General features: G+C 45.4%; 2 protein-coding genes across 5 annotated transcripts; one reads left to right on the forward strand and one right to left on the reverse strand.

The window, feature by feature from the left end:
* On the reverse strand, nucleotides 1-23,258 carry G3BP1 (G3BP stress granule assembly factor 1). 3 transcript variants are annotated; one of them, XM_071569990.1, is made up of 12 exons: nucleotides 23,196-23,258; nucleotides 7,928-8,041; nucleotides 6,621-6,702; nucleotides 6,075-6,248; nucleotides 5,213-5,303; nucleotides 4,617-4,710; nucleotides 4,059-4,263; nucleotides 3,210-3,311; nucleotides 2,709-2,820; nucleotides 2,271-2,396; nucleotides 2,047-2,177; nucleotides 1-1,068 (listed from the first exon to the last, which is right to left on the reverse strand). In XM_071569990.1, the coding sequence occupies exons 2-12, from the start codon at nucleotides 8,020-8,022 to the stop codon at nucleotides 862-864; spliced, it is 1,419 nt and encodes a 472-aa protein (XP_071426091.1). In that variant the 5' UTR covers nucleotides 8,023-8,041; nucleotides 23,196-23,258; the 3' UTR covers nucleotides 1-861. The 3 variants fall into 3 exon arrangements, with proteins under 3 accessions (XP_071426091.1, XP_071426092.1, XP_071426090.1); XM_071569991.1 differs by lacking the exon at nucleotides 23,196-23,258 and adding an exon at nucleotides 20,492-20,600 and having other exon boundaries at nucleotides 2,047-2,156; XM_071569989.1 differs by lacking the exon at nucleotides 23,196-23,258 and adding an exon at nucleotides 20,492-20,600.
* Nucleotides 22,670-27,597, forward strand: ATOX1 (antioxidant 1 copper chaperone). 2 transcript variants are annotated; one of them, XM_071569993.1, is made up of 4 exons: nucleotides 22,670-22,778; nucleotides 24,130-24,205; nucleotides 25,498-25,666; nucleotides 27,378-27,597. In XM_071569993.1, the coding sequence occupies exons 1-3, from the start codon at nucleotides 22,773-22,775 to the stop codon at nucleotides 25,629-25,631; spliced, it is 216 nt and encodes a 71-aa protein (XP_071426094.1). In that variant the 5' UTR covers nucleotides 22,670-22,772; the 3' UTR covers nucleotides 25,632-25,666; nucleotides 27,378-27,597. The 2 variants fall into 2 exon arrangements, with proteins under 2 accessions (XP_071426094.1, XP_071426093.1); XM_071569992.1 differs by having other exon boundaries at nucleotides 22,671-22,778; nucleotides 25,498-25,650.
* Nucleotides 27,598-27,815: the final 218 nt, after the last annotated feature.

Raw genomic sequence — 27,815 nt, forward strand, 5'->3', positions numbered from 1 at the left:
TTGATAAAGCAAATCTAGACCTTTTTTATTTTTATTTTTTTAAACAATTTGCCAAAACTGGAATGAGAGATAAATAGAAGGCACAACAATTTTGCTTTTTTTTATACAAATACAAACTAAACATGAAAAAAACTCCCTATTTCAATAAAAAATTTCACAAGTTCAGGAAAAGTGTTTGAAGAGTCAAGTTCTAGACATTTAAAACCTATCCCACAATCCAAAATTTCGAAGTGGTAAAACAGTAGTTCGAATTCCTTTCTGTGATCATGTATCAAAAGAAAAAGAGATTCTACAGATACCCATTATTCCACTCTTACAGCGCCACAAAGAGAAAGGTGAAAGTCAATTTTTCAAGTGGCAATAACTCCGCACCAGAGGATGTTCGTGTGACCCTCAAAGAAACATCAATAGTTTTGTTTTTCTGCCCTTGAAATACTTGCCAAGTACTATGTTCTCCTACAGGCTCTTGAACACATGCACGTGAAATATTATTCCACTGACTGAAATGCACCCAAATTCAGTAGAAAGAGGGGAGGAAAAAAAAAAAGAAGAGACACTCCTTTAGGAAAAACCACTGGTACCAAAAAAATTCAGTCTGTAAGTTTGAGGTGAACAAGTAAATTCAGTCCTTTTCTTTTTAAAATCCACTTTTCCTAAAACGTTGTTCCACAAAGCTGGAATCTGGGACAAGGACTAGAAAAAATAAATCACAGAACCATAACACAAACAAAAAGGGGCCAAAATAGTATCAAACGTAGCAGTCTATAACAGGCTAGGGCCACATTCCAAGATACCCAAGGCTGAAATTCACAAATCTGCAGGAAAAAGGTTTGCGCCTCCGTGTCAACATCCGCGATGCCTTCACTGGCGTTGCCCGATCCCTCTTCCAGCTCCAAATCCTGGCTTCTGGGACATTCCTCCACGTGGAGGCCCTCGAATCCCACCTCCCACCCCCCCACGAGTGCCTCCAGGTCCACGAGGTCTGTTATCTCTGCGGTCACCCTCCCTGGCAGCTCGTGTCTTCTTCTCCTCCACGTTCAGGCGCACCTCTCCCCTGAACATGATGGGCTGCAATAAAAGCAGAGATGGGACTTTCAGTAATGACTCACCAGTAGCTCCTCAAGGTCAAGCAGATTCCTGCAACCTTGTCTCATACCCTTCTCTCCACCATCAAAGATTGAAGTGTTTTAGGATTGCTTGCTAAACAATGGTAGTAGTCAAACTATGCATCCAGTCTTGCAGCCCATGACAGCAGGAAAGCACTTATGGAACCACCTCTGTGAGCATCCTGATGTTGATTCACCTCTGCAAGAGACCTCAGGCTCCTGGGCTTCAGGTACACTGACTCATCAGCACTGCCACACAATGATGGCATCCCACAAGGAAAGTTGTCTGCCCACATGAAAAATCCCAAACTCAGATCACATCTCAAAGCTTAAAATCCTGCATCCAAGTTGCCTTTCAATTTAAGAACAGAAATTTACTGGCTACACTCCTGTGCAGTAAGGATGTCCCTGGTGAAGAGCTGGGCTGTTTGCAGGCACACTGCATGGCTATGATGGTGCATCCAGACCCACTGCCTACCGTGCAGTCATGAGTGCACACTCTGCATTAGCAATCACTGCTGACAGGCTGAGCAGGTACCTCCTGCCTTTGTTAGCAAAATCCTTTTCAGCCTGCACACCAGTACAGCTTCTTCCTTTCAACTTCAACAAACAAGATTCTACTTGTCCATAGAATCAGACTCTGTCTACCTTGCCTTCCTGAAAGCTATTTAGCTGCTTCCTGTGTTCAGCAACTTCCCCTTAGAAAAACGCTCTGTAACAAATAAATTCATGTTCACCCAAGCTGTTACAAGCTACTTCAATGACAAAAGACTCCATCTGTACAAATGCTGCACAAGTCTTGGTAACAGGAGGGAAAGACATCACACCTACTTTATATGCTCAAGAAGGGCCAAAGCAACCAAGTACAATATTTCCCTGTTAATCTGAAAAACAGTCTGTTGTCAACAGACCAAAAATCACTGACTAGAAGTATATTTACCCTGTTGCTAAGGATCTTCTGAACTGGTTCAGGATCATCAAACACCACAAAACCAAAATTGGGGAGCTTTCCACCACTGTTGATACGGAGTTCAACAACATTGCCATAGCCTGCAAGAGAAAAGCCAAGTTCTTGGGTCATACATTAGAATGCTCTGTTGACCACACACATGGCTGCAACCCCCATCCCACCCCCCACAGAGGGCAGCAAAGCAGCCAGCTTACTTTGGAAAAAGTCTTTAAGTTCAGATTTATCCACATCATGGGGAAGGTTCCCAACAAAAAGCTGATGACTGTCCGGGTATCTCACAATCCGTCTGGTTTCCACATCCCCTTGTTCTCCCTCACGAACTTGAACAGAAAAGTGAAACTTATTTAAGAAAAGCCATTCCCCACAACAAAGAGAAAAGCAAGCCATGGTCAGAATCAGCACCATACATGAGAATCAAAATTCACACTACTTAACTATTCATATATAAAAAAAGGTAAGCGTTCTATACTAGAAGTTATAACTGTTTGCTTTTTATCACCTGAGGCCAAACACTTGGGGCAGAAATCATTTGCATACTGACAAAAATGAGGTTTTAGAAGCTTTAATCATAATATTGCTTCCTCAAAACCCTTAACAGCAGAAAACAGGTTATTCTTTGCAGGTTCTCTTACTTGGCCTAGGACCTCTCTGTGGTGGGATGCTTGTTCGCTGCTCCCTCACTCGTTGATCCCTCTGAGGTCTCTGGGGTGGGGTCTGAGATTCGGGCTTTGCCTCAGGGCGGGGCTGCATCAATTCAAAAAGGAGCAAACAGTTGAGTGTCAGACATACCAACAGGGTTCAGCTGTTAAGAGCCCACTGTCGAGTTGTCAATAAGATACAAGAAAAATGATAGTTCTTTCCACCTGTGATTAAAATGAGTGTTAACTCAAACGCTAAAAGCAAGCAGCACTCACATGAACATTCCCCAGTTTTCTTCCATGAGAAACAATTAATTCTCTACCCAAAAGCCAAGGAATAACATCTTTATGAAGTCTATCAGGAATTAAAGAATTTTAAAGTCTCTGGAACCTGAAAAGTCAGATCATAAGCAAGTAGATTTCACTGTATTTTTCCCCACCTCAGTTTACTGTCAGCCAAGTTAGCATAAACTTGTCCAAGTGCTGCATTCTTACCTGCGAGACTGGAACTTTCACAACATGAGGTGGTATTCCTGACACTGGAACAGCCCCACTGGGTGGAAGGTTCTTGCTGGTTACTGATGCCCAGGAAAACGTCTTGAAAAAGGGAAAGATAATATCTACATCTCCTTTAGAAATATAATTCTGATAGTACAGCTAACAGACACGAGATAACAGTAAAAATTAAGCTATCCTTGAAATTCAGGATCCAGCCACTAACAGATTCCCTGTACCTTGCTTCAAAGCATTCAAATTCAAGAGACTTAGTATAATGACAAGAAGAGTCACTCTTCTAACCTTATTTCTAAATTCTACATAGAATTGAAATAGGACACAGTAGTGGCCCAAGAACAATTATCACATCAAGGTTAACCAAAGTATTGGTTTCCTCAGAATCTGTCCACTTCTGCCTCCTTTAACACTGAGGAGTGACAAAAATTACCCAGGTAGAAATAAAGTCATATTTCTCCCATTTTCCTGACTCAGGATGTTGTTCTGAACAGTCTGTTCAGAATTTCAGCAGCTCTGTTTACAAACAAAGAATCTGAACCTCTCCATGCTGCCACAGTTCCCACACCTACCCAATACACAAAGCCTAACCTCAGCTCCTGGTATTTTAACCAACTACTTACTAGCTAGAATTTCAACCTGTTATCATATACAAACTAGCGGGAAGGAGGCAACTAGTCACAAACAGAGTAATTGGTGGAGGGGGGAATTACAGTATTCAAACACTTCTAATTCCAGGTATTTCTCCTCTTGACAGAAAGAGGATGCTCTGTGAAAAGATAGTAGAGACAAACACACTGATTAAGCGCCCCCAACATGGAAACAAGTCATTACCCTGGAGTCCTCTTGCACTGCAGGAGCTGGATCAGCAGGAGCTGGAGAAGGACTCTTTTCCACAGTCTCTTCTGGAGCTGATTCCTCTAATACTGGCTCAGACTTTTCTTCCTGCGCCTCTGGTTCAGGTTCCTGTTCAGGTTCTGCCTCTGGCTCAGGCTCTGCCTCTGCAGCTGTCTCTTCCAGGTGTTCCTCAATGTCATTGCTATTATACAGCAGCACAAAAGCAAGAAAGAGGTGGCATTGTATTTATTCTATTACTGGTGCTAAGGAATGCTACTTGTCCAATACATGACATCTGAGAGGAAGAACAAGGCCAATCTGTCTGAGTAAGGCCACATTTCACAGGGATGCAAACTTGCTTTGGTTCACTATAAAGAACCAAAAAAAAAAATCCAGTCTCCATGTTCAGCCTACATTGGTTTCAGCTGACCAACAAACAGAAATCTTTTTTGACTGTAAAAGGAAAACCATGAATAGCAATAAATTCATTTGACCTGTTCTACAAGCAGCCTTGTCTTACACAACATCTGACTTCATCTGTAAGTGTATCATTACCTGACAGCCTGCTCGTAGTAAGCACCAGTATCATCAGGAACAGCCTCAGGTGTCTGCTGTCTTTCCTCAGGTTCCTCCCCTTCCTCCTCTGATTCTAAATAAGGGTAGAAAAGGAAAAAATATACACCACACATCTTTAGTATGAGGTTCAAAGACAAAGCACCTGCCAAAACACGCAGGTGTGGTTTCTGCCAAAGAGCACACGGGAAGCACTACCAAGATGTGACATGGAACAGACATTTCCTTGTATTTCCACTATCACTTGGGTTACTCAGTTTTGACCAAAGTTAAACAACATGTTCCAGATACTTCATAGAATCAGATTTATAGCCTACAAATCTGACTGCAACTGCCAAAATAAGTCTTAGAATTCTTTTAATAGAAACAGAAGACGCCAGAAAAATAATCATCTGCATGTCACAACTCCGTGATGGAGTGTAAAGAAACTACAGGAAAGCAAAAAACCTACAAGCACACAAAGTTAACACTGATCTGTCTTCTCCAGCAAGATGATTTCCTTTGGTTTGGGTATAGAATGCTGATACAGATCCAGAAACAACGACCAATAGAATCACACGTAAATTTCTGCTACTTACCCTCTGGAGGTTCAGTGTCAGAGTCCCCAAAAACCTCATCCTGGTAGCGGAAGATGTCGTTGTGAACATAGAACTTGTTTGCAACAGAACCCTAGAAGCAAATCAAAGGGAGGAACTGATTCAATTAAATCAATCCACTAATGTAAAAACAAGAAACAAATCATCTTTCCCCCATAAGATTAATCTAAACTTGCCTTTTTTAACAACATATGTTATTCAGGGCAGGAAAACAAGAAAAAAAGACACGTCACACTAATAAGTGTGCATGAAACAAAGGAAGAAATTTCATTAGTGCTTTTAATTACAATAGCTCACAACACTGAAAAAGCATGAATGACAACTTCCTAGCTTCAAAAGTATCAATTTTTATATAGGAGTGATCTTGCAACACTCCTTTTTCGTTTTAATTTTCAATTCTATGAACTCCTTTATTAAAAAACATTGTCTATTTAAAAATGCCACTTCAAATGCTAAGTTGGCACTTCATACAACAAAGAATCTGGAACCCAAGTTTTCAAGGATTCCCCTCTCTACCAGTTCCTTTTCAGTAAGAAGACCAGTTGCTAGGACAGCAAATCAAAGGTAGCATAACTTTAATATGCTCAAGAAAAATATGCATTGCACTTACCTAGGAGACAAAAGTCAGGATATTTACAACTCTAATTTTGATATCCAAGGTTAATGTACAATCACACAGAAGGAGCGTAATTCCAAAAGGAATTTTCAGAATGTTACTGCTGAATGTTCTGAATTTTACTGTTTGTGGCAAGCTACCTTCCCAGGCTAACCCTTCAGATTCCAACACTGCACCAGACAGAGCTCATTAATCCTGACCCAGTTCCAGGCCCTCAGCACAACACACCTCAGGTGCCAGCACAAAGGTCTGCATGAACCTGCGCACGGGCTGCATGTTGTTGGAGAGCTCCCCCATCACCTGGACGACAACGCCATCGTTGAGGGTGGCATGGGCATCCACGTGACGGATCTTTGTGTGGCAGTCCTTGAAGTTTAATGACAGCACCTTCTTGTGGATATCCTGTGAAAGAATAGTACAGCTGGGTTAGGGTTTCACTGCAGAATCAGTTTTTGCTAAGGTAACAGCTTTGAAAGAATGCAAAATCATCAAACAGTAGTTTAATGCATTCCCTAACTCTGGAGGGAAAGCCTGGCAGCACACTTTTTAGGTGTTCTTTGCAAGCAGTTTTACATTATGAACTTCCAGTAAAGGAAGCATATCTGGCCTAATTATTGTTGTTTGCAGTTAAGATTTTTTTGTTGGTTGGTTGTTTTTTTTACAGAAAGCACTGGGACAGAGGGGGGAATGAATCATAGTTGGATATATTTCTCTTGTCAACCACAAGGGTGACACATTAGAGGGAAAGAACATCCTTTATTTTTAAGTACTTACAGACTGCCCATAGACTGCATCAGCTGGTTTTCCATTGGAATCCAAGCCACCATGGACATAGGAGGAGTTCTTTCCATAAAACCTGTTGGAAAGAAGTATTTAAATGCTAAGCTGTACTATGTAAGAAAACTGAGCCTCTACACCAGAATACATGAATAATACACTGTCAAGCAAGTTTTCTGTCTGAACAACTGGAACACAGCCATACAATTCCACAACCCTGTTAGCAACTTGAGGGTGGAAGAAACAGGCAAAGTTCTCATATGGAAGGTGTAGCACTCAGGTATCAGAGACACATGAAGTAACAACCACACCCAAAGTCTCATAGGAGCCAGTGATCCAGTCCTATCATTCCCTTTCTGTACAAGGTTCTCAAGTAACGTAACACCCTGAACACCCAGGATGCTGAAAGGCTTCCCCTCAAATTCCAGTTTCAAGCTTGAGCATGGTACTGTTTCACTCATCTATGGTAAAGAACTGCAGGCCAATCCTCCTTTCTGTAACTCAGAGAGTATGAGCTAAAACGCCACGAGCATCACAGGACTGCACTCTGCCAACAGATAAAAGACTAGAACTGAATTCCATGACACAGAGTGAACCCTCCTTTGACCCAACTGGACAAGGTCAGCCATCCACTTATGCAGAGAAATACTCTAAGTGTTCCCGAGATTGAAAGGAGGAAGGTTTCAGAAATTGTTGGTCTGGCCACTCAAAGCACAGCAAAACAAAGCACATCTTCATAAATAAGGTTAGTTCCAGAAGTGTAGGATACCTGTCAAATCAAACAGGACCAATTTGTTTAAATAACTGATTGCAGTTTGCTGTACATTCATCACTTCCCCGACTTTCCTTTAAAAAAGAGCTGCTGGAGTGAATCTTGAGATATACCAGTACACATCATACAGAATTTTCCATGTTTCCTCCTAGTCAGAGGGCATTGTATTAAGACAAAACTAGAGAAATGCTTAACTAAATAATATTTATCCACTTCAATTTATATTTATTACAACCAGAAGAAGCAAGCAACATATTTTTGATTTTTCCTTTTCCTGCTTAGGATACATGTTTAGCAGCATTTCAATAACAGCCAGAGCTCAGATACTTCAAGAATTCCTGTAATCTTTATTATCCATGTTTTAATACAGCGGATCAAAACAGAAAGCAATGACACTCAGAGTCTGGATCAAATTAGATTTTCAAGTGCCAAATTCAGCAAGCCAAGACATGGTAATAAGCTCATTCTCCAATTTTAACATACAAATTGAGAAATGCTCATAAAAACCAGTTCCAATGAAGCAGAGCTGTACCTGTGCAAATAGTCAGGGGCTTGGTTCAGCAGGGTGTAGTATTGCCTGACGAATTCCCGCCCGACCAGCAGGGGACTTGGCTTCTCCATCACCATTTCTTTGGTCAACTGAAAACTACGGAATAAAAACAAAAGCTCCATAAACCATGAGCATTTCAAATCACTGTTCACATCCTGATCGCATAAGCCACGTAATCACAGCGGAAAACACACACCAGAACTGTTTTACCCCAGTAAGCAGTTTAACCGGTGCGTTTTCAGAGTCATCAGTGTTTTGGTGCTGGGGAGAGGATTCCTGGGTACCAAACCACTGGTGGGAGAGGCTGCATGGGCACAGGAGGTCACTTCATAACATGCCAGTAGTTAATCATCCCACATATCCTCAGTAAAAAGCAGGTGTCAAGCAGGAATGGTTCTTCAAGAGGATTTGCTGAGTGGCTAAGACATTTACAGTTGATCCCAACTCTACTTACCTCACTTGACTTCACAATCAGAATTAAAAGTCAGATGTTCTAAGGCAAAGCCTGTGCTACTGTATTAGGAGTATTTTCAAAAGGTCATGGTAAGTCCAATCTATTTTTATCAGCAGTGCAGCACTGCTTGCTGTGAGTGTCAGGCACTGCAGAGGAACACCACATTATATTAAAATTACTGTGCTACCAATACATGCTGCTCTTCCCCTGCTTCCACCAAACTGAGCAAGTCACTTCTCACTTTAATTCAGAGCACCAGTCAAGTGAACAGCACCACCCATATCCAGAGACAAATTCATCTGGGTACCTTCTCCCTCATGTCCATGCATCTGTAAGTTACAAAAATAAAGTCTTGACAAGCAGGTTACACAATAGGTGTATCTTCAGGGCAGGTCAGCCCAAACCGAAGCACATTCCTGCATGTCCTTGTCATCAAATACTCAGACACTGTTCAAACTCACATAAAATAGGTTCAAACTCACAGGAATAAACAGGGCCTATTCTTGGTATCCAATACAGAAACCAAAGCAGATTTTCTGCTTCATACTCAGTTGTACCAATCAGCAGCAGAACCAGAACATAAGACAATTTTGCTGCTGAAAGAACTTTCTACTCACTACTGACCCCCAATCTCTTCCCCAACGCACCCTTTTCCAAGCACATGGCACATCCCACAGCTGTGTTTGCAAGTCAAATCCAACACGTTACTCGGCAGAGCCCTCTAAAAAGCAATTCAGGAGCCACCATGTAATTAATTGCCTGCTTTTATTTAATACTACATAACTATAAATAGCTCCAAGAAGTGGTGGCATCAAAGAAGGGGGAAAACCTGAACCAGATCAGGCCTGGAACCAGGAATGGGGGAAAAAAGGGAAGCCAAACTAGCACAGACTAATCCAGATGGAGTCTGCAAAGTTCATGCCAAGGTCATTACATTAGGACAAGCTTTCTCTTGTCAGAATACCCAACAGCATCCTGTATCCTGGGAAAACAGAGCTGACCACAACTATCCCCTGAACAAAGTGAAAAGGAAAGAAAAAGACTGCCTTTCCCACGTGCTTGTATTAAGCCTTGTACCAGCTCATCCAAGGATCTCAAATGTTTGACACTTTGTTATATTTAATGAATTTCAGAGAAGTCATCCCGTAGATGCCAAGAACTGACAACAGAGCAGAGCTCCAAAAAGCAGAGGTGACCCACCTGGTGGGAGTTACTGCAGTGATAATTCAAACACACAACTTACACACAGCTGCAAAGGAAGTCACAGCCACACTGCTGGATGGGCCAGTGAGGCAAAACGGAAGATCCAAGCCCCAAAGAGATGAACACACATAAAGACATGGAAGCTGGTACTTTGGTTACAGCTACTTCCAAATGAACCTGGAAAATTCTATACATCTCAAACGATGGTCAAACACACAATAATGTGCTGTAATGAAAAGACACAAAGCAATATTTAACCACAGTGCCAGAACACGCAGGTAACACATCCAAGGATGTGACCGCAGCCATCTCCCAGCAACAGTCAGCACACACTGCATCCAGCTTTGCTGCAGATACAGGATCCCTGCCCTGGGAGCTACACACTGAAGGTTCAAACCAGAAGATACAACAGGAAAGCCACACTCAGCAATAGGACAAGGGGGCACGATGGGCTCAAGCTCTGCCAGGGGAAATTGAAGTTGGAGAGCAGAAAAAATTCTTTGCAGAGAGAGGGCTCAGGCATTGGAATGGGCTGCCCAGAGAGGGGGTGGATTCCCCATCCCTGGAGGTTTTGAAACTGAGATTGGCCGTGGCACTGAGTGCCATGATCCGGTAAAGGGACTGGAGTTGGACCAAGGGTTGGACTTGATGATCTCGGAGGTCTTTTCCAACCCAACCCATTCTGTGATCCTATGACAAGAAAAACAACTATAATTTCACGTGCATTGATGGGTTTTACTCTGCTTTTAATACAACCACACACAGGCACTTTTCCTTAGTTTAAAAATAAACAAGAAGTTTTTCCATCCTATTTTTAAAATGCTTTTTTTGTTAGATTTAAACACAAGGAGAAAGTCTGATGGGCTCGAGACAATGTCTACATGGATGCCATCTCCTCCAGCAGGACGTGTGCATCACCACCATACAAGAAAATATTATTTACATGATAATGTCCAGAAAGAACAAGATCAAATGGGACCTAGAGCTGAAAAAGGCTTTTCTAAACATTCAGAAACTTTCAGTTGTTTGAGGATATGTTGTTTGAGGATATTTTCAAGAGCCAACAGAAAGAAAGTGACAGCCTGGCCCACAGGAAGTGCTCAGATTCTGCAAACCACTTTCATTTCAGGAAGGTTCCACTGTCTTATGGTTTTGAAAAAGCTTTTGAACTTTAAGTGGAATGTATTACAGGTACAGATGTCCAACACCCAGCACAGTTGGAAGTGACAAACACTTCCAAGATGTGAACTAGTTTGCCTGTTAGTGCATGTTAAATTAGATCCCCATAAAAAAAAACAAAACAAAACAAAAGAACAGCAAAGGTAAATAGGGCTAAATGGTGGATTTCACTGCTCATTTCCTCATCACACTTTGTTTCCTCTCAAGCACTTGTGAAGCTCCAGTACAAGGAGCAGGCCAGCCCTCAAGCTGTGAGAGTAGAAATGGCACAGACAAGATCTGCACATTTCACCTCCAGTCAGTCTAACTGACAAGATGAAATGAAAGATTCGCTCCACAACTTAAAAATCTTGGTTCTGTGCTGAGTTTACAGACAGAAAGCCAGTCCTACCATGTACCCTCAAGATCACCATTTGGAGATTGACAGAAGGTACACAATTTCTTTGTAAAGATTAATTTCTCTGGAATTAAAGTTTATTCCTGTAGATGTCAATAGGCAGGTTCTCTACTCAATTCTGATAAAAGATTAATCAGGCTATTCCAATAATTATTTTCAATTGCTTGTAGAATATGGACATACAAAGCTTGACACCCTCACATAACTGCAAACTGTTTTCTGTAGCACTCACATCTCATTCACCAACAGCTCTTCCTGATTCCTGTTCTTCAGAGAAAGTCCTCACCTGTATTAACCCACAGAGGCTCCTCACCCTCCACACGGGTCTGAAGAAACACAGAAAGTGAAGAGGCTTGTGCTGATTGTGTCTGTCACACATGCTTAAAAAATATACATAAAAGAACTTTCCACTGCAAAAAATCTGTCAGAACAAACTCCTAACAAGGAAGGAGGAACAGCAGAGGAATAGCAGAGTGCCCACTTGTCATCAAGCAGATCTGAGAAGAAATGGGAAAAACCTTTACATGACCCAATGAGAGGACAACAATCTGGTTTTGCTGCTGCTGCACCTGCTGCTGTGCTGCCATCTGTTCCTGCTCTCCAGCCAGCACAACCTGAGGGACAGAAGCCAAGCATCTCCTGACAGAATGTTTGCTCCCCACCACTCAGGAGCAATTTACCTCTCCACTCTTCCCTGATCCAAGAAAAAATGGAGATACTTTACACTACATTTCTATTGCACAGCACACAATAGCACCAAATGTTTGAGCTGTCACTGCGTTACTCCTGGTAGAGGCTTATCCACACATTTCCCTGTCAATTGACATACTGATGAAAGGGTGAAAATTGACAGCAAGAGCTGAGAATCAGATTATTTAAGATTCATTCATAATCATGCATTCATATTACTCCACAAGTAAAACAAATTGGTTAAGTCAAATTGTAACAAATACACAGGACAATCCTGCAGCACAACTGAGCCCCTTCCTTAAGCCAAGGACTTAGAGGAAGACAAATACCTCCCTTACAGTGGTTATCACCTGGCCGGTGGAAAATTCCACCATCTGTTACAATGCTCCCACTTGGCAGAAAATCAATGTCAGGCACTGAATTTCTAAAATACTGTTATGTAAATTAGAGCCATTTATGTAAATTCCACATTAACAAATTCAGATTTAGGTCCACAAAATGTATTAGTATATTAGTATTCAGAAAAATGGACTCCACAGCTAACAGCCAGCACTGGTGAGTATTTTTTTACCAAACTGCAACATAGTGAAAGCAAAATAGTCACTGCTGTCTCAACTCCATCTTTTTTTGTTTTTTTGTTTTGTTTTGGTTGGTTGGTTTGGTTTTTTTGTATTGGTTTTGTTTTGGGTTTTTTGTTTGGTTGGGTTTTTTGTTTGTTTTGTTTTTAAATCAGACAAGGAGTTTAGTCTAAATCTCATCTTCCAATACAACAGAAGTTCTGTCTCATGCACAACACAAGAGGTTCAGGCTCTCAGGACAACAAAACCCCCTTGGCTTGATGGAAGAAGCCAAAGGATCAAAATGCACTGAAATAAAACACACAAATTAGAAAATCCCAAATTTCACTTTCCAGAGTGTGCAGCCATTTTGAGCATCTTCTATCAGGAAAAGCACCAGAACTAACAAAAAGATAAGTTACAATTAAATGAATCTACAGGATCTGGTATTTTTAACATTATCTTTATGTCTTTGTTCTCTGCCATCCTTAACTTTGTCTTTTTGACTTGCATTTCAATACCAGAAACAGTCTCAAAAATCCAAAGTTACTACAATGCATTTTAGTTCTGTCTGACTGGAATGTTACACAGCACTAAATTCACTCCATTCCTTCCCAGCTCCACAAATTGGTGGAGTTTACAGGTTACCAAAACAGCCACGTGACCACCTCACCCTTTTAATTACAAGTTTAACCAACTAAGATATTCTCACAGAGCTGTTAAACCATTTCCAAAAACTTCAACGATTTCTATAAAATTAATTCAGATTTTTCATTTCTACAGCTTTACCTTTGACTGTTCACAAGCAATTCTGACAGAATGATTGATGTATTACACAGGTGAAGATACTTGTCCCCTCTAAACCAGAATGTCAAACCTTTTACACAACTCTCTACACCCTCATTTTAGTATCAGTGAATTCCTAAACTTAAAAAGGTTTTTTGAAGACTGAAGAAACACCCAGAGCAGCTCAAATTGAGAAGAGGTGTCTGTATAAAAGCACAACACACTACAAATCAGGCAAACAGAAATTTTGCTCAAAATTAAAGGTGGGGTCAATAGTTAATAGCATTGCATAATTAATGTCCTTTGGGAGTTCTCCCAAGTTGCTTAGCCAGAGGTTAACAAGGTCAGAGCCACAAACCATTTCTGTAGACAGAATAACCAGCACTAGAAACAGTCACTAGTGCTGCTTCAGACAAAAAATAACCTGCCAGTAAAATAAAGTCATGAAGAAAATGCCTAAAATGCCTGTAAGAAGGTGACAGAGTGAAAGTTCAACAACAAAAGCAGAACAATTCCAGCCAATTCCAACTTCTCATACATTTTACATCTGCTGCTGACTAAGCAACAAGAGAGGCTGATACCTGTGTGAGCCATGATAAAAACATTACAGAGTGAACAATGAAACACAAACAAGCTGAACTTGCACCCCCAGGCACATTCCAGGCCCCATCTCAGTTGGGGATTTATATTGTCACACCAGCTTGCTCTCCAGCAAGAAGAGTGATGTCAACTTTCCAAGGAAATGTGTATTTAAAAACACTAAAAGGTTCCAGATACACTGAGATATTTCAATACAGTCTTAACTATCCAAGGAGAACCAAAGAAACTCACAACAATCCAGTTGTCAACCCAAGCCTAAATTAATGGAGAGCTAAAAGTGAACCTCAAATAAGTGGACAGCTGAAGTCTCAAAACACTGACCTGCTTTAAAAAATAAGTCTCCTTACTTTCTTCTGTGTGGATCAGAGGGAACAGTGTCACGGTGCCACAGCCTGTGTTCTGTAAAGAAGCCATTGCAGCTGCCCACCTGTAACCAGCTCATCCTTTTTGCATTTTGACAGATGGAAAGTACTTTCTGCCCAGAAGAAGCTGCCTCAAAGGCAGCCCTGATTCACAGGAGGTAAGATGCTTGGAAACCACAGCCTGAAAGCTCAGTGATGGGGCAACTTATCCAATAGATAATGAAAAGCTTGAGGATCAAATTGGAGCAAGTTTGAGGTTACCAGCACCCAACTCTAACTGGGATCTTCTGGAAACACCAAGATAGTCCTGAATAAACACCTTCACTAGAACTTTTGGAAACAGGAACACAGTCAATAGGAACTTCAGAGCACTGTGAAGTTCCAGACATATGCAGATAGAGAAGCCTCTAATAACCTTCAAACCCAGCACCTAACAGAACATGGAACTGGAGCACCAAACCCAGCACAGCCTTTTCTCCATTCACCAGTGACTCAGGTACAGTGTGTGACCCACACAACCCACAGACAGGCAGTGCCCACGTGCAGAAGACATTTGAGCTGGTACAAGGAGCTGGATCCTGAAAAAATAATCATGCAGCAACCAGAATCATCAGGCAAACAGCCTTCTGTGTGCTTAATTATCCAGATGCAGCACAAAGGCAGAGCCCCTTCTGAGGGTCTTTGAGACACACCAATGAGGGACACTCTGGAGAAGCTCCATCTTACATAGAATCATAGAACGGATTGGGTGGGAAAAGACCTCTGAGATCATCAAGTCCAACCCTTGGTCCAACTCCAGTCCCTTTACCAGATCATGGCACTCAGTGCCAAGGCCAATCTCAGTTGAAAAACCTCCAGGGATGGGGAATCCACCCCCTCTCTGGGCAGCCCATTCCAATGCCTGAGCACTCTCTCTGCAAAGAAGTTTTTTCTGCTCTCCAACTTCAATTTCCCCTGGCAGACCTTGAGCCCCTTAAGCCCCCTTGTCCTATTGCTGAGGGCCTGGGAGAAGAGACCAACCCCCACCTGGCCAGAACTTCCCTTCAGGGAGTTCCAGACAGTGCTGAGGTCACCTCTGAGCCTCCTCTTCTCCAGGCTGAACACCCCCAGCTCCCTCAGCCTCTCCCCACAGCACTTGTGCTCCAGTCCCTTCTCCAGCCTCGTTGCTCTTCTCTGGCCCCGCTCCAGCACCTCAATCTCTTTCCTGAACTGAGGGGCCCAGAATTGAACACAACACTCAACATATGGACAAGAAAAGCTAAGTTAGAAGCTTAACTATTTTCTACTCAAAACCTGCAAACAATCAAACCAAATTTAAGCACAAGAAAAACATTTTAATCAGATTAAAAAATAATTCAGAATTATGTTCAGCACTGCCCATGCTGGTACCAAAAACCCCTCTGCTTGCCAGAGGCAGATGGGGAGCCTGACTCAGCATCAATGGACAGCCCTTCAACACTGTGAGAATACAGATAAACAAACCAGCCATTGCTGAAGAGCTGCCACTGTACAAGTCTGCCTGTGTTTTTGTAACAAATTAAATGTGATCCACAAGCTGATGGATGTGGAGTCTGCTATTTTTTTTTACACAAAATTCAGCCTTTCTTGTATTTTCAGCCTTACCAGGCAAGAGAGAGACAAGCTGAGGATTTCTAATGCTGTTACTCAGAATCTAAAAGAACAAAGACCATTTTGGAGAAATGTAACTTAGAGCATTGAGCTCAGAAGCAGAGAAGAAAAAAAAACAGCTCAAGGGTAATTTAGGGTAGCTGAGATCAGCATCTATACCTGAACAGCAAGGAATGAATGTTCATCTGGGTAAGGAAAATGATACCAGACACTATTCCTGTAGTTAAGAGCATAAAGGTCCAAAGACAAACAACAAATTAGGCCTGTTTAGAAGGGGAGAAAAAAAAGAATCTAACCAGGGGAAATTGAAGTTGGAGATCAGAAAAAAATTCTTTGCAGAGAGAGTGCTCAGGCATTGGAATGGGCTGCCCAGAGAGGGGGTGGATTCCCCATCCCTGGAGGTTTTGAAACTGAGATTGGCCGTGGCACTGAGTGCCATGATCTGGTAAAGGGACTGGAGTTGGACCAAGGGTTGGACTTGATGATCTCAGAGGTCTTTTCCAACCCAACCCATTTATGATTCTATAAGAATCTTGAAAAATTGCTATTAAAAGTAATTGATATTGTAACAATTTCTCACCATGCTGTTTCTTTTCTTTTTTTCCCTCAAAACATTTTGCTTTTGCTGAGTGCTGAGACTAATCTGGTGTGGATTTTTTTTTCTTTCCTCCTTTTAAAGATGTTTCACCTGGCTTCCAAATTCCTCCCCGATATCACACAATCCTCACTTCTGTTCAGCAGTTACCTCTGTAACATTCAGCTGAGGTGACCTGCCCTGAGCCCAAAGTAGCATCACTTCACATCCTCACCAAGGGAGCTCTGCTGCATTTGGCATTACAGAGAAACACACACGGCCCTCATGAGAGGACACAAGTCCAAAGTTAACTCCTCTTGAAAATCTGAGTTATCTGAAAACTCAAAGTCTTGAGAATTCACAGAAATAATCCTACATTTTCAATAATCCCAAAATCAGACTCTCCTAAATAGGCTTTCTCAAACCTTGGTGAAGGACTTTCTAACTGGACCTATTCCTATCTCATTTATCCTGAATTAGAAATAATGGCTTTATGCAAAACCACCTTTTAAACATGCAACTCTCCTCCTAAAGGGTGGCAGGACAGTGCTGGGCTGAATGGTTTGTTTACCCCTTTTTAATGAAAATTAAGTCAGCTTTCTGCCTATACCTCTCTCCAGGCTACCCCAAAATAAAGCAGTTCCTTAAACCCTGTGATTTCTGCCATTAGAACAGGTTTTGTTTTGCCATCCAAGAGCTGCTCCAACATCTCCATGAAGGTGGCAGTAGGTCCAGAAATCTTCTCTTAGCTCTGCAAACTTTCCATTTGGCTCCACTGCAGCTTCTTAAAGTAAAAAAGTAGAAGTTACTCACAAGCAAAGAGGCAGATCAGAACACTGAGCTACACAGACAGTACAATGAAATTCAAACTCACTCCCACTTGGATTAAAATCATCAGGATTAAGATGTCACAAAATATTTTCTGCATGCCAAGCAACAGGTAACTGTACAGAGAGTCAGCTTTTTCACCTCTGCCCACTTCAGTCTCAGAAGACGCTTAAACTTCATAGATCAACTGTATCCTCGCACTGAGGGCTGATCCTTCGGGGCACTGTTACATTGAAAACAAAGTCAGCGCAACAGCAATTGAGAAAGGAGAAAACACAGGAGAGGGCAGAGCACGGGAGAATGGAAGGCAGCACGTTTGCCTCAGCAAGGAATCACGTTCATCACAGACTGTTCACACAGAATTGGCAGCTCCCAGGCCCGCTCTGGAAGTGGCACTTCCATGTTTGCTGGAAGAGGCACATACTCAATGCAGCAAAACCAGGACCTCAGACCACTGTAACATTCACTGCCTGCAAAGGTTTAAGGATTCTTTTCCAGTACCTGAAGACCAGACTTCTCAAGTTTGGGGGATTTTTAATAACTCCATGAGGTAGGTTAAGAGTATCAAGTCTATTAGCACTTACACCAAGTTAATAATTACTTCAACTCTGCAGAGTTTAACAGACACCTGTAAAAAAGCATTCAGTCTGCTGTAACAAACTCTTACTTTTACTTTTGGTTTGCTCCAAGCAGAGCAGAATACAGCCAGCCCAGCAACCAGCACCACCCTGCTAAAGTCCTGCTCTATTTTTATTTCCTCTTTGATCCTTCATTCATCACCACACTTTGTCAGACAAAAAGGCCCAGCTGCTCATATCAAAAATTAAAATAAACAACTAATCTTAACAGTGTCCTCCCATCAGGTACTATTGTTACAAACAGAAATATCAAGATGTACTCATAGAAACATCATCTTTGCTTCACTTTACTTTCATAGGAAGTGTTGCTCTGTGTATTTGCCTTACAATGTGCAAGGTGAAGAAATAAAACACTGATGTTCTGAACCAGTTTGCTGTTTCATCAAGTGCATAAAGATCCTGTTCCAGCCAGGTGGGGGTTGGTCTCTTCTCCCAGGCCCTCAGCAATAGGACAAGGGGGCTTAAGGGGCTCAAGCTCTGCCAGGGGAAATTTAACTTGGAGAGCAGAAAAAAATTCTTTGCAGAGAGAGTGCTCAGGCATTGGAATGGGCTGCCCAGAGAGGGGGTGGATTCCCCATCCCTGGAGGTTTTTCAACTGAGACTGGCCTTGGCACTGAGTGCCATGATCTGGTAAAGGGACTGGAGTTGGACCAAGGGTTGGACTTGATGATCCTGGAGGTCTTTTCCAACCCAATCCACTCTACGAAACTGGGATGTTCAAACTCCATCAGTTGTGCTGAGCTCCATCAGTGCTGCTGTGCCAGTAGCACAGTGAGCAGCAGAGCAGGGGCCCTGCAATCACGGCATAAACACGGACTCCTCTACGTGTGGCTGTTTCTCAGACTGCCAATGCAGAGGATCCCTACAGAGGATCCCGATGTGCCCTTGACCCACATACACAAAGTCCTGTCCACCAGATCTGCCACTTTAATTTCAATTACGTTTTCCACTCTTCAGCTTCAGGAGTCCTCACTTAAAAGAACACAACCCAGCAAGAAAAGGCAGTTGCCAAATTCACATCAGTCAAGAACTGAAGGCCACTATTTACCACCTAATGCATACAATATTCTGAGATCTTTAAAAATATCTACAATATAAAAATAAAATACCAATTCACAAAGGTTTCAATGTTCATTTAATTATTTTTCCAACTGACTTTGCACAGTTACACTTTCTAGCAGGTTTTAACACTGCCTTTCAGGCAAACTAGTCCCTGGAACACGTGATAGTATCAAAAAGGTCATGAGATCTCCATGAAGATAAGGATGTAAGACCTTAAGGACATGAATATGTACAGCTGGCCTTCAACTCCGCTACATAAGCCATCCCTTAAGCTTTTTTTTTTTGCTTTTTAAACTGGACTCTAAGACGTATAAAATTACATATACTGACTGAAACACCTCAGGAAAGGTGAGTCCAGTTCACAGGATGAGAACATGCCACCACCAGCATCACTGAAGCATCACAAAGCTCTCTAGCAAAATAATTTGGCTTCCTTTGTACAGAGAGAGAGAAAGAAAAGCAAAAATTTGATCAAAGGGAACACTTCAGAAAAGGTCTGAAATGCAGTTTTTGTCTGTCAATTTCTGCACTTCCCTTTATGTCACCAATCTAAAAAATCTTTGCTACAAACAATCCAACACACGCACCCCCCAAGTTTGACTTAGGGTATGTGGAAGCATCAGCTTCCAAAGCTTGGGAGCAGCGTCCACATTTCCCCACGCTGTCACTCCTGGCTGTGAGAGCACGGGCTTGCCAAAAATAGCGCACACTGGAAACATGGCGGCTGCGAACGCTGCTCTCCCCGATTGTGGGAAAAATATCCTTTTCTTTGTAAAGAACACCTTCTTATATGCACGCAAGCCTTAGTAGAGAAGGTCTCCAGGTAAGCGCGTTGAAAAGAGGAACATATTGGATCATCCAGATCAACACTATGAGGTAATGAAACACGTATTGAAACATTTTCTCTGTTTTTGATCCAGCAAGTATTTCTGAGACCTTACAAGGGGTTGGAAAACTCTTCATACAAGCACTGCTTCGCATCTAAATCTTGGCTTAATCTCGGATTCAGCCAAGGTCATGCGGTAATTCAGGATAAAACACGCGCTCTCCCGGGCCGACTTATGACTCCCTTCACCTACAAAGTTCCAGCAGGGGAGGCACCTGGAGCTGCCCCGCAGAGCCCGGGCCGTGTGAGCGCCCAGCGCTGCCCACCCATCCGCAGCTTCCCCGCACACCGAGCGCGAACAGCCCCGGCGGGCCCATCCCGACCCCACCTCCCCGAAACAAAACCCAGAGGCGGCGGATGAGGCGCCCCCGGGCCGGTGCAGCCGAGAACAAAGCTCGGCCCGCACCCCTCGCCTCGCACAATGCGGCCCTCCCCCGGCCCCGCAGCGATCCCGCGGGAGCCCCGCGGCACTAGGAGAGCTCCGGGAGGGCTGCGGGGCCCGGGCGGGGCGGGCGCTGGGCACAAAGCGCCGCGGGCAGCGGGCGGGCGGCGGGGGGGATTTGGCGCGGCGGCAGCGCCGGCCCGCACAGCCCGCGGCCTACCGGGGGCGGGGGCGCCTCGGCCCGGGCCGAGCGGCCCGAGGGAGCCGCGGGAAGGCGCGGGCGCGCCGGGGCCCCCCTGGCTGTTCGCACCCCCCTCACCTGCGGGCGGAGCGGGACGGGAGCGGAGGCGCCGCTTCACCACAGGCCGGACCGGCGGACGAGGAGCGCCTCACGCAGCGGCGTGCTCTGCCGCCGGCTACATATATCCGGCGCGCAGCCTACCCCAGCGGGAGCGGACCAGCCAATCGCAGCGCGCCGCTCGCCCTCCCTCGGGTGCCGGTTGGTCCACAGCGGGAAAGGGGCGGGCGGATAGCTGAGAGGCAGCTCAACCAGCCAACCATGCGGCACAACTACGCGGCGCGGCAGCATGACTGACGTCCAGCCGAACCAATGAACGGCGGGCAAGGCCTGATTGATTTCCTCTCTAGCCAATAGAACGACGCTGCGGGCGTCGCAGTGTGGTTGAGCCGCAGTGCAGCGCCCTTGAGAAGGCGCTGGTAAACCCCGTTATGGAGAGGGGCGGGCCCTGCGGGGCGCGGCGGCCAATGGGAGGGCGTGACGGGCGTGATTGACAGGCCCCCGCCGGCCGCCTTAAAGGGGCAGGCGGCCGCCACGCGGGGCTCAGCAGCGCCCCCTGCTGGAGGGAGCGGGACGGCGCCCAACATGGCGGCGAAGGGGACCGGCGCCATGTGCCGTGTACAGTGTACCGTGTGTCGGGGCTGTGTGGGCACCCCGTGCCCGGCCGCACACGGGGCAGCGCTGCCGACCCCAGCAGTGAACAGCCAGCAGCCTCCTGCCTTTGGCTGCGTCTCCTCGACCCGCGCAGCTGAGAGAAACCCCCAGCGCGGTGGGCGAAAGGAGCTTCCTGCACCAAGGCACCTCCACCAGACACAGCCCCAGAGCTGCCCAGCGAGGTGGTGGGCCCTGCGCCCTGCCTATTGCGGGCAGAGCTGGGAGACCCATCCAGCTGCTTTTCCTTCAAAAAGCAGGCACATGGATCAGCTGCCCCCGAGGAAAGCCAAGCCAAGCAGGGGGGATTCTAACACACGTTGTGAGGGCCAAGTCCTGCAAAGGAGGAGAAAGGCCTGGCAGTTCTCAGAACCTTCCTCACCAGCAGCTGCAGGCCCGGGGAGCCCCGGGAGAGCAGGAGGGAGCAGGAACATCGGCCTGGCCAGGCAGCCATTGCTTTGCCATTTGTTTGTGTCACGTTCCATCCCTCACAGACCTACGGCACGGAGCAGTCCGAGACAGATTTCACTCTATAAAATGACTCCCTCCCCACCACCACATCCCCGAACTCTGCCTAAACCCTTCCCTGCCATGCCTTGCAGCTAAAGATACAGACAGTGGCTTGGCGTGGGGCCACGCTCAGCATTAATATCCTTCCCCCCACGCCCCCTGGCTATTTATAGCCTAAGCCACGCTGCAATCTGCCAGTTCATAAATCACTGGTGCAGACTGTTACAAAGTTTAACTTGAGCACAGTGACCCAGCACCCTGGCCTGTCCAAAATAAATCCTGCCAGGGGAATCCTGGACATCTCCGCAGAGAAGCAGGGGAGCAGGTCATCCCTCTTTTATAAAAACACCAGTGCAGCAGCAGCACCCTCTGCACCCCAAAATTAATGCCCTGACCTGCAGCTGGTGGGCAGTGACCAGAAACACCCTGGTTATTTTTCGTGCTGCAAGTTGGGCTTCTTATCATGAAGATGCTGCAGCCCAGCACGTGGTCAGGAAGTATCACATGCACAGAGCTCTGCTCAGCCCTGACACTGCTCTGCACCTGAGCCTGCTCCACCTTGACTCAAGTTTTTCAGAAAGAGGCTCATTTTTTTTCAAAGGGCCATAGAGCCAGGAAAGACAAAAAAAAAGAAGGCAAAATAAAAACCAAACCAAACTTAAAGCAGCAAAGCACCCCAAGGCATTCCAAAGCACCTCAAGGCACCCAAGACATCCCCAAATACCCCAAAGCCTCCCAAGGCAGGCACATCTCCAGGGACCACCATCCTGCCTCTCAGCCTTCTATGAAGCACAGACTCCCTCCAAACCTCCCTCGCTCAAAACCCAGTCTACCAAAACTTAACCTAAGCTTGTTGAGTCTCAAAACCTCAAAACACAAGAGGAAGGAGCTTTATGAAGCAGCCCGGCCCCACCTCATGGCTGTTCCCACCTCCCTTTTTCCCGGTGCCCACGCTCAGCCTGGCAGAGCCCCGGGCGGGGATGCTCCGGCTCAGCCATGACCCCGACACCCTCCAAGGCTTCCCCCGCACCCTCTGCGGGCACCGCACGCCTCCCGATGGCCCCGGCCATGGAGCGGGCACGGACCGCCCCTTCCTCCGCGTCGCGGCCGCCTCCGGGATCCGGGATCCGGGATCTGCGCCATGCCGGTGGGTGCGGGCAGGGGGGCCGGGGGGGCCGTGCGGGGCCGAGGGGGCTGTGCGGGGCTGTGCGGGGCTGGGGGGACCTTGCGGGGCTATGCGGGGCTGTGCGAAGCGGGCGAAGCCATGCGGGGGACGTGGCAGGGCGACGGGACAGGGAGGGCTCCCGCAGTTCCCGCATTTCCCGGAGCCCCCGCGGCTCCCGCAGTTCCCGCATTTCCCGCAGCCCCCGCGGCTCCCGCAGTTCCCGCATTTCTCGCAGCCCCCGCGGCTCCCGCAGGTCCCGCAGTTCCCGGGGGTCCCGCAGTTTCCAGGGGTCGGGCACAGACGGGGAACAGCGCCCAGACCCTCCTGCCCCACACCCGCCCATGCACCTCCCCAGGGCCAATTTTGGGAAATAAATAATGAATAAAATGGCCATTATACCGAAAAAATGATCCGGCTGGGGTCTGCTGTCCCGCGTTCCTCCCACGCGGATACTCCCGAAAGGGTTTTTGGTCTTTGCAGGGGCGGGGGGGCCACGGGGTGGCTTTGAATAGATGGATGCAGGATTGTAGGTAACCAATGAACTATGGGTTGTAGGTAACAAATGAAATACAGGTTGTAACAAATGAAATACGGGTTTTATGTAACACGAACTGTGGGTTGTAGGTAACTAGTGAAATATGGGTTGTAGGTAACAAATTAAATACAGGTTGTAGGTAACAATTTAAACATGAAATCAGTGTTACTTTTCTTTTTCAAGGAAAGTAAAAAGCGTGTGTGAGAGAAGGAAGTCAGGGCCCGTCTCTGGTGCCAAAGGTTGAAGGCATTGATTAGTTACAGGCAAACATGTTTATGTAGACCCAGTGCCTCTCATGAATAGTGAATGTCACTGGGGCACCCAGTGGAGTGAAACTATGTAAAAACAGCACTAATGCTCCTTATATTTTTATTTTGTTCATATTTTCATTATGTTGGGGACCAGAGGCCTTGTAGACACAAGAATAGGATGGGGATGGACTTGCAGACTAAGGACGCTCTGCTGGAGGCAGGAGATTTGCATCTCCTGAGCTCTCCTGGGCAAGTGGAGTGAGTCCAGCAGAAGCCACAGAGATGGCAACCTGTGCTGACCCTGGAGGTAGCCAGACAGTCTCCAAAGTTCCCTTGGGATTATACTGTGAGGGACAGCACAAGGACAGCCTAGGGAGGAGTACCATGAGCTCTCTGGTCCCTGAGGATCCCTAAGGGGAATGTGTGGACCTTTTGGCTGGGGAGACTTTGAACCCACCTCCCAAGGAAAAAGGCAAGTGTGGAGGATGAGTGCTTGTGGTGTGTTGCCAGCTGTGCCCTCCCTGACCCCTCATCTGCCCCTTTCCAGAAACACGAGTTCTTTGTGGACATGACCTGCGAAGGCTGTTCCAATGCGGTCACCCGTGTCCTGCACAGGCTGGGAGGTGAGTCAGTGCTGGGCGTGGGGCAACCAGCTCTCCGGAGCAATGCCAGCTCCAGGGCAGGATGGCAGTGCCCTGGGATCCTCCATCTTCAAGGGTAACACTGTGGGTAAAAGCTGGAAGAAGGAAACTTCTCCTTCCTGCTCTGCTCTGAGCCTGCTCCTTAGTCAGTAACAAGTTACTGTTGTTTGCAGATTTGTGTGACCTTTGGAGAAAAGTCAAGAGAGGGAGGAGCTGCCATGGCTGCAGGTTGCTCTGAATCACCAGGGCCTCACCCTAAACCCTCTGGGAAGAACTATTAGACCCCTGCTCAGGCTGCCAGAAGGAAGGGAGGTGGATGTCCTGCTTCCAAGGAGGCCTGGGGAGTCTGTGGTGCTTCCCCAGATGTGTCATCAGCAGTCACAGTGAAGAGCTGCTGAGCAGAGTGTTTGTTGGTTGTCTGCATAGCCTGTTTTTAATACCACCCAGAAAATTATAACCCTTATAAGATGTCGTTTGTATGCCGGCATTTCCAAGAGAGAAATATTTAGCCTGCACTGGCCAGTTTTGAGGATTTGCTCCCCTCCAAGAGAGAACAGCTTTCAGTCACCAAGGCAAAGGCCTTGCAACTTCTTCCAAACCCCATAAACAGGCTGTGAGAATCCCACTTTGTCCATATGTGTTGTCAGCACCTTCATCACTCTTCAATATCAGCCTCAAGCGATGAGGTGGCAGAGCTCTCAAAGCTGATACATACTTACAGGTTTTGTGAAAATACGTGACTGGATAGAGATTTCATGTCCAGTTCCTTTCACTGGGCTGAGAGCAGCTCATTTATAGCCACTGGGAAATCCACATGGGACAATGTCTTTCCCCTCCTTCTACTTACAGATATTGGCTGGTACCACCACTCAGGAAACCTGTCCTGACCCTCTCCTAACCCTGTCCTAACCCTATCCATGCTAAAACACAGCACAGGCTGAGATGGGTGGAGATTGTAGTGGTTGGTTTAAATTCAGTTTTATTCTGGTTACTGCATAAGTGATTTTATTGATCCAAGGTGGGATGAACAGATTAAAGCAGTCAAGAAACTGTGGTGCCCAATGCAGAGTCATAGCAGATCTGGCTTCCTTTGTACCATTGCTGGCAGGACACCAGTTTGGGTTTGCTGGCTGGTACTGGTATCAGGGTTTGTTGGCAGGAGTTAAATGTCCATTTGACAGATGGCCTGTGGAGCACAGATGTGTGAAGTTGAGTCTTCCCCATGCTCACACCATTTGCCTGCTTCTAACTGTGCAAAATTTTCTTCCTCATAGGTGTCCAGTTTGATATTGACCTGCCCAACAAGAAGGTGTTCATTGACTCGGAGCACAACGTTGACACCCTGTTGGAAACCCTAAAGAAGACTGGAAAAAATGCTTCCTACCTCGGGGAGAAGTCTGCACAGTAGCCTTGCCTGGTGTGAGGAGGTTAGGCCCATGCCAGGTGTATCCAATGTAGAAGAGAGACATCTGAGCTTTTTTTCAGCTCTCCCAGTAAAACAGGCTTATTCCTGGGAAGCACAAATTTAAAAAGACCTGCAGATCCAGCTTTAGCAAGCCCCTCATACCAGAGAAGTAGCTGGACCACACACAGCCAGCACCACTTTGGTGTGGGACCCCTTAGCTGTGCTGCAAAGCCCATCTGATCCCAACCATGCTGTAGTGGAGAGGTAGAACAGCCTCTGCGCCATTTCCAGGTGAACCTGGAGTTTGCCAGAGCATGTTGTGCATGAAAACAAATCCCAGACATTAAAGAGCTGAACACAGAGAGAGTGGTGGGCGCCAACAATAGCAGGGAGGGTGTGGGACACAAAGAACTCTGTGGGTATGTGATGCAGTGGATTGTTTCTTAGCACAAGGACTTCCAACAGCTGATTGTTCTGATTATTGTTGTTAATACTCCACTAAACTCAAGGATGGAAAAAGAGCAGCACCATGGCACCCTCATGGATGTAAAATGCTGGGGTCTGAATAGCTCCCATGACAACCTGATTGTTGCAGCATGTCAGTTTTCCCAGAGTTCCAGCACTATGAGGACATGTACAAAATCCCTGTGACTGTAAAATATTTTTGCAGTCAAGGTTCAATTTCAGTGGAAAAGAATGAAGTGGGAGGAGAGGGCTGCCCACTCACTGCATGTGCTGTTCTTTACTGTGCAAGGTTATTAAATTGTATCTCTTAAAAGCTTGTTTCTGTCAGTGGAGCTTTCTGATCCAATGACATTTTTTAAAATGGTCTAGTTGGATTATCAAAAATACCCAGCGCAGATGCGCTGAAACCAGTTCATGCTGATTTAATTCCCAGTCAGTAAATTAAATCAGGGATTTACACCGGCAGGAATTAAACTGATAAAAGAAAGAGTTGAGCTGACAGTAATGTGTGTGCAATAGATCTGCATTGTTTTAATAGACTTACTTAACAGATGTAAAATCTGCAGTTTGTTTCCTTTGAGCAAGCTCTCAGTGCTTCTTAGAAGTTGTTTAAAATTGTAGCTCTAATCAAATAACATCTTCACTTAGAGAGAAACATGCTCTGAATTGATTAGTGCCTCAAATAGTTTTCAGCTTGTGGTATTGACTGCAAGGGATTTTTTAACTTGCAGGGACTTGTGGACTATGTCTCAAGTGCCTGAAAAATTTAACTATTACAGCAAAGCCAGTCTCAAATAATGTGGATATGTCCCTTTTCCTGGCCCAGTTTTCTCACCCTTTTCCCTATATTATATCAAGGGACCTGGAGAGTCAGTTTGTCTGACTGATCTGGCAGAACATTCTTCTGGATGCTTTTGTTTTTCTGTTGCATTTTAACTGAAGCTCTTTGACTTACCCAGGGATTGTAAGATCCAAAACAAAGGAGAGGGGTGGCTGGACTGCCCGTGCAAGTAGTTTGCTGCTAAGTCACTTTAGCAGTCATGAGAAAAAAACCCACTAAATCTGAATTTTACACACCACTTTCCTTCTATAGGGAATATTTTTAAGGGCTAATCTATAAAAAGGGGGAGGGAGGTTGCAAATCCTTGGCATAAAACTGTGGTGGATGAATTTCCCTTGGTTTGTGACCGGCAGAGGGCATCTCTGTATAACATTGTCTCCTCTGGACCTTGGTGTTTTTTCCATTTATTTATTTATTTATTTGTGTGTTTATTTATTTTGCAGGAACTCAAACACGGCTTCAGCAAAAGGATGGCTTAACTGTTTGCATGTCTCCCAACTTGCTGTGTCATTTGACCTGTGCCAGATGTTGGAAAGCAGGGGACTGGCAGGAGAAGACCAACTGCGTCTTGGGCTTTAGAAGTAGAGAAATCTAGAGGAGGGGGTTGAGGTTACGTGGTGCTTGTAGTCCCACAGTAAATGGAGGTGCTGCTTTTAACTTTCAGTGCATGTCTGTGTGTCATATGTGTCTTTGTACGGCTTTGAATGTTGGGGTTTTTTGTAAAAGAGATGGCTTTTAGGTATGGGAAATTACATGCAGGAGAGGTCTGCCAGGAAACTGCACCTATCCTTAGGAGCTGACTGCCACCTATGCCTGAGGGACATCTCAGGAGAACTGTGCTTGAATCTGTGTCCTGGCAGTTGTTTTTCCAACACCAAAAA

This window comes from Pithys albifrons, chromosome 15, assembly GCF_047495875.1.
Source record: "Pithys albifrons albifrons isolate INPA30051 chromosome 15, PitAlb_v1, whole genome shotgun sequence".
NCBI classification, from domain to species: Eukaryota; Metazoa; Chordata; class Aves; order Passeriformes; family Thamnophilidae; genus Pithys; species Pithys albifrons.

Coding starts and splice junctions, on each gene's coding strand:
- ATOX1 (XM_071569993.1), top strand. Junction 24,206..25,497: donor TGTCCTGCACAGGCTGGGAG/GTGAGTCAGTGC, acceptor TCTTCCTCATAG/GTGTCCAGTTTGATATTGAC.
- G3BP1 (XM_071569990.1), bottom strand. CDS start 8,022: ATGGTGATGGAGAAGCCAAGTCCCCTGCTGGTCGGGCGGGAATTCGTC. Junction 6,249..6,620: donor ATGCAGTCTATGGGCAGTCT/GTAAGTACTTAA, acceptor ATTCTTTCACAG/GATATCCACAAGAAGGTGCT. Junction 2,178..2,270: donor ACTTAAAGACTTTTTCCAAA/GTAAGCTGGCTG, acceptor GTATGACCCAAG/AACTTGGCTTTTCTCTTGCA.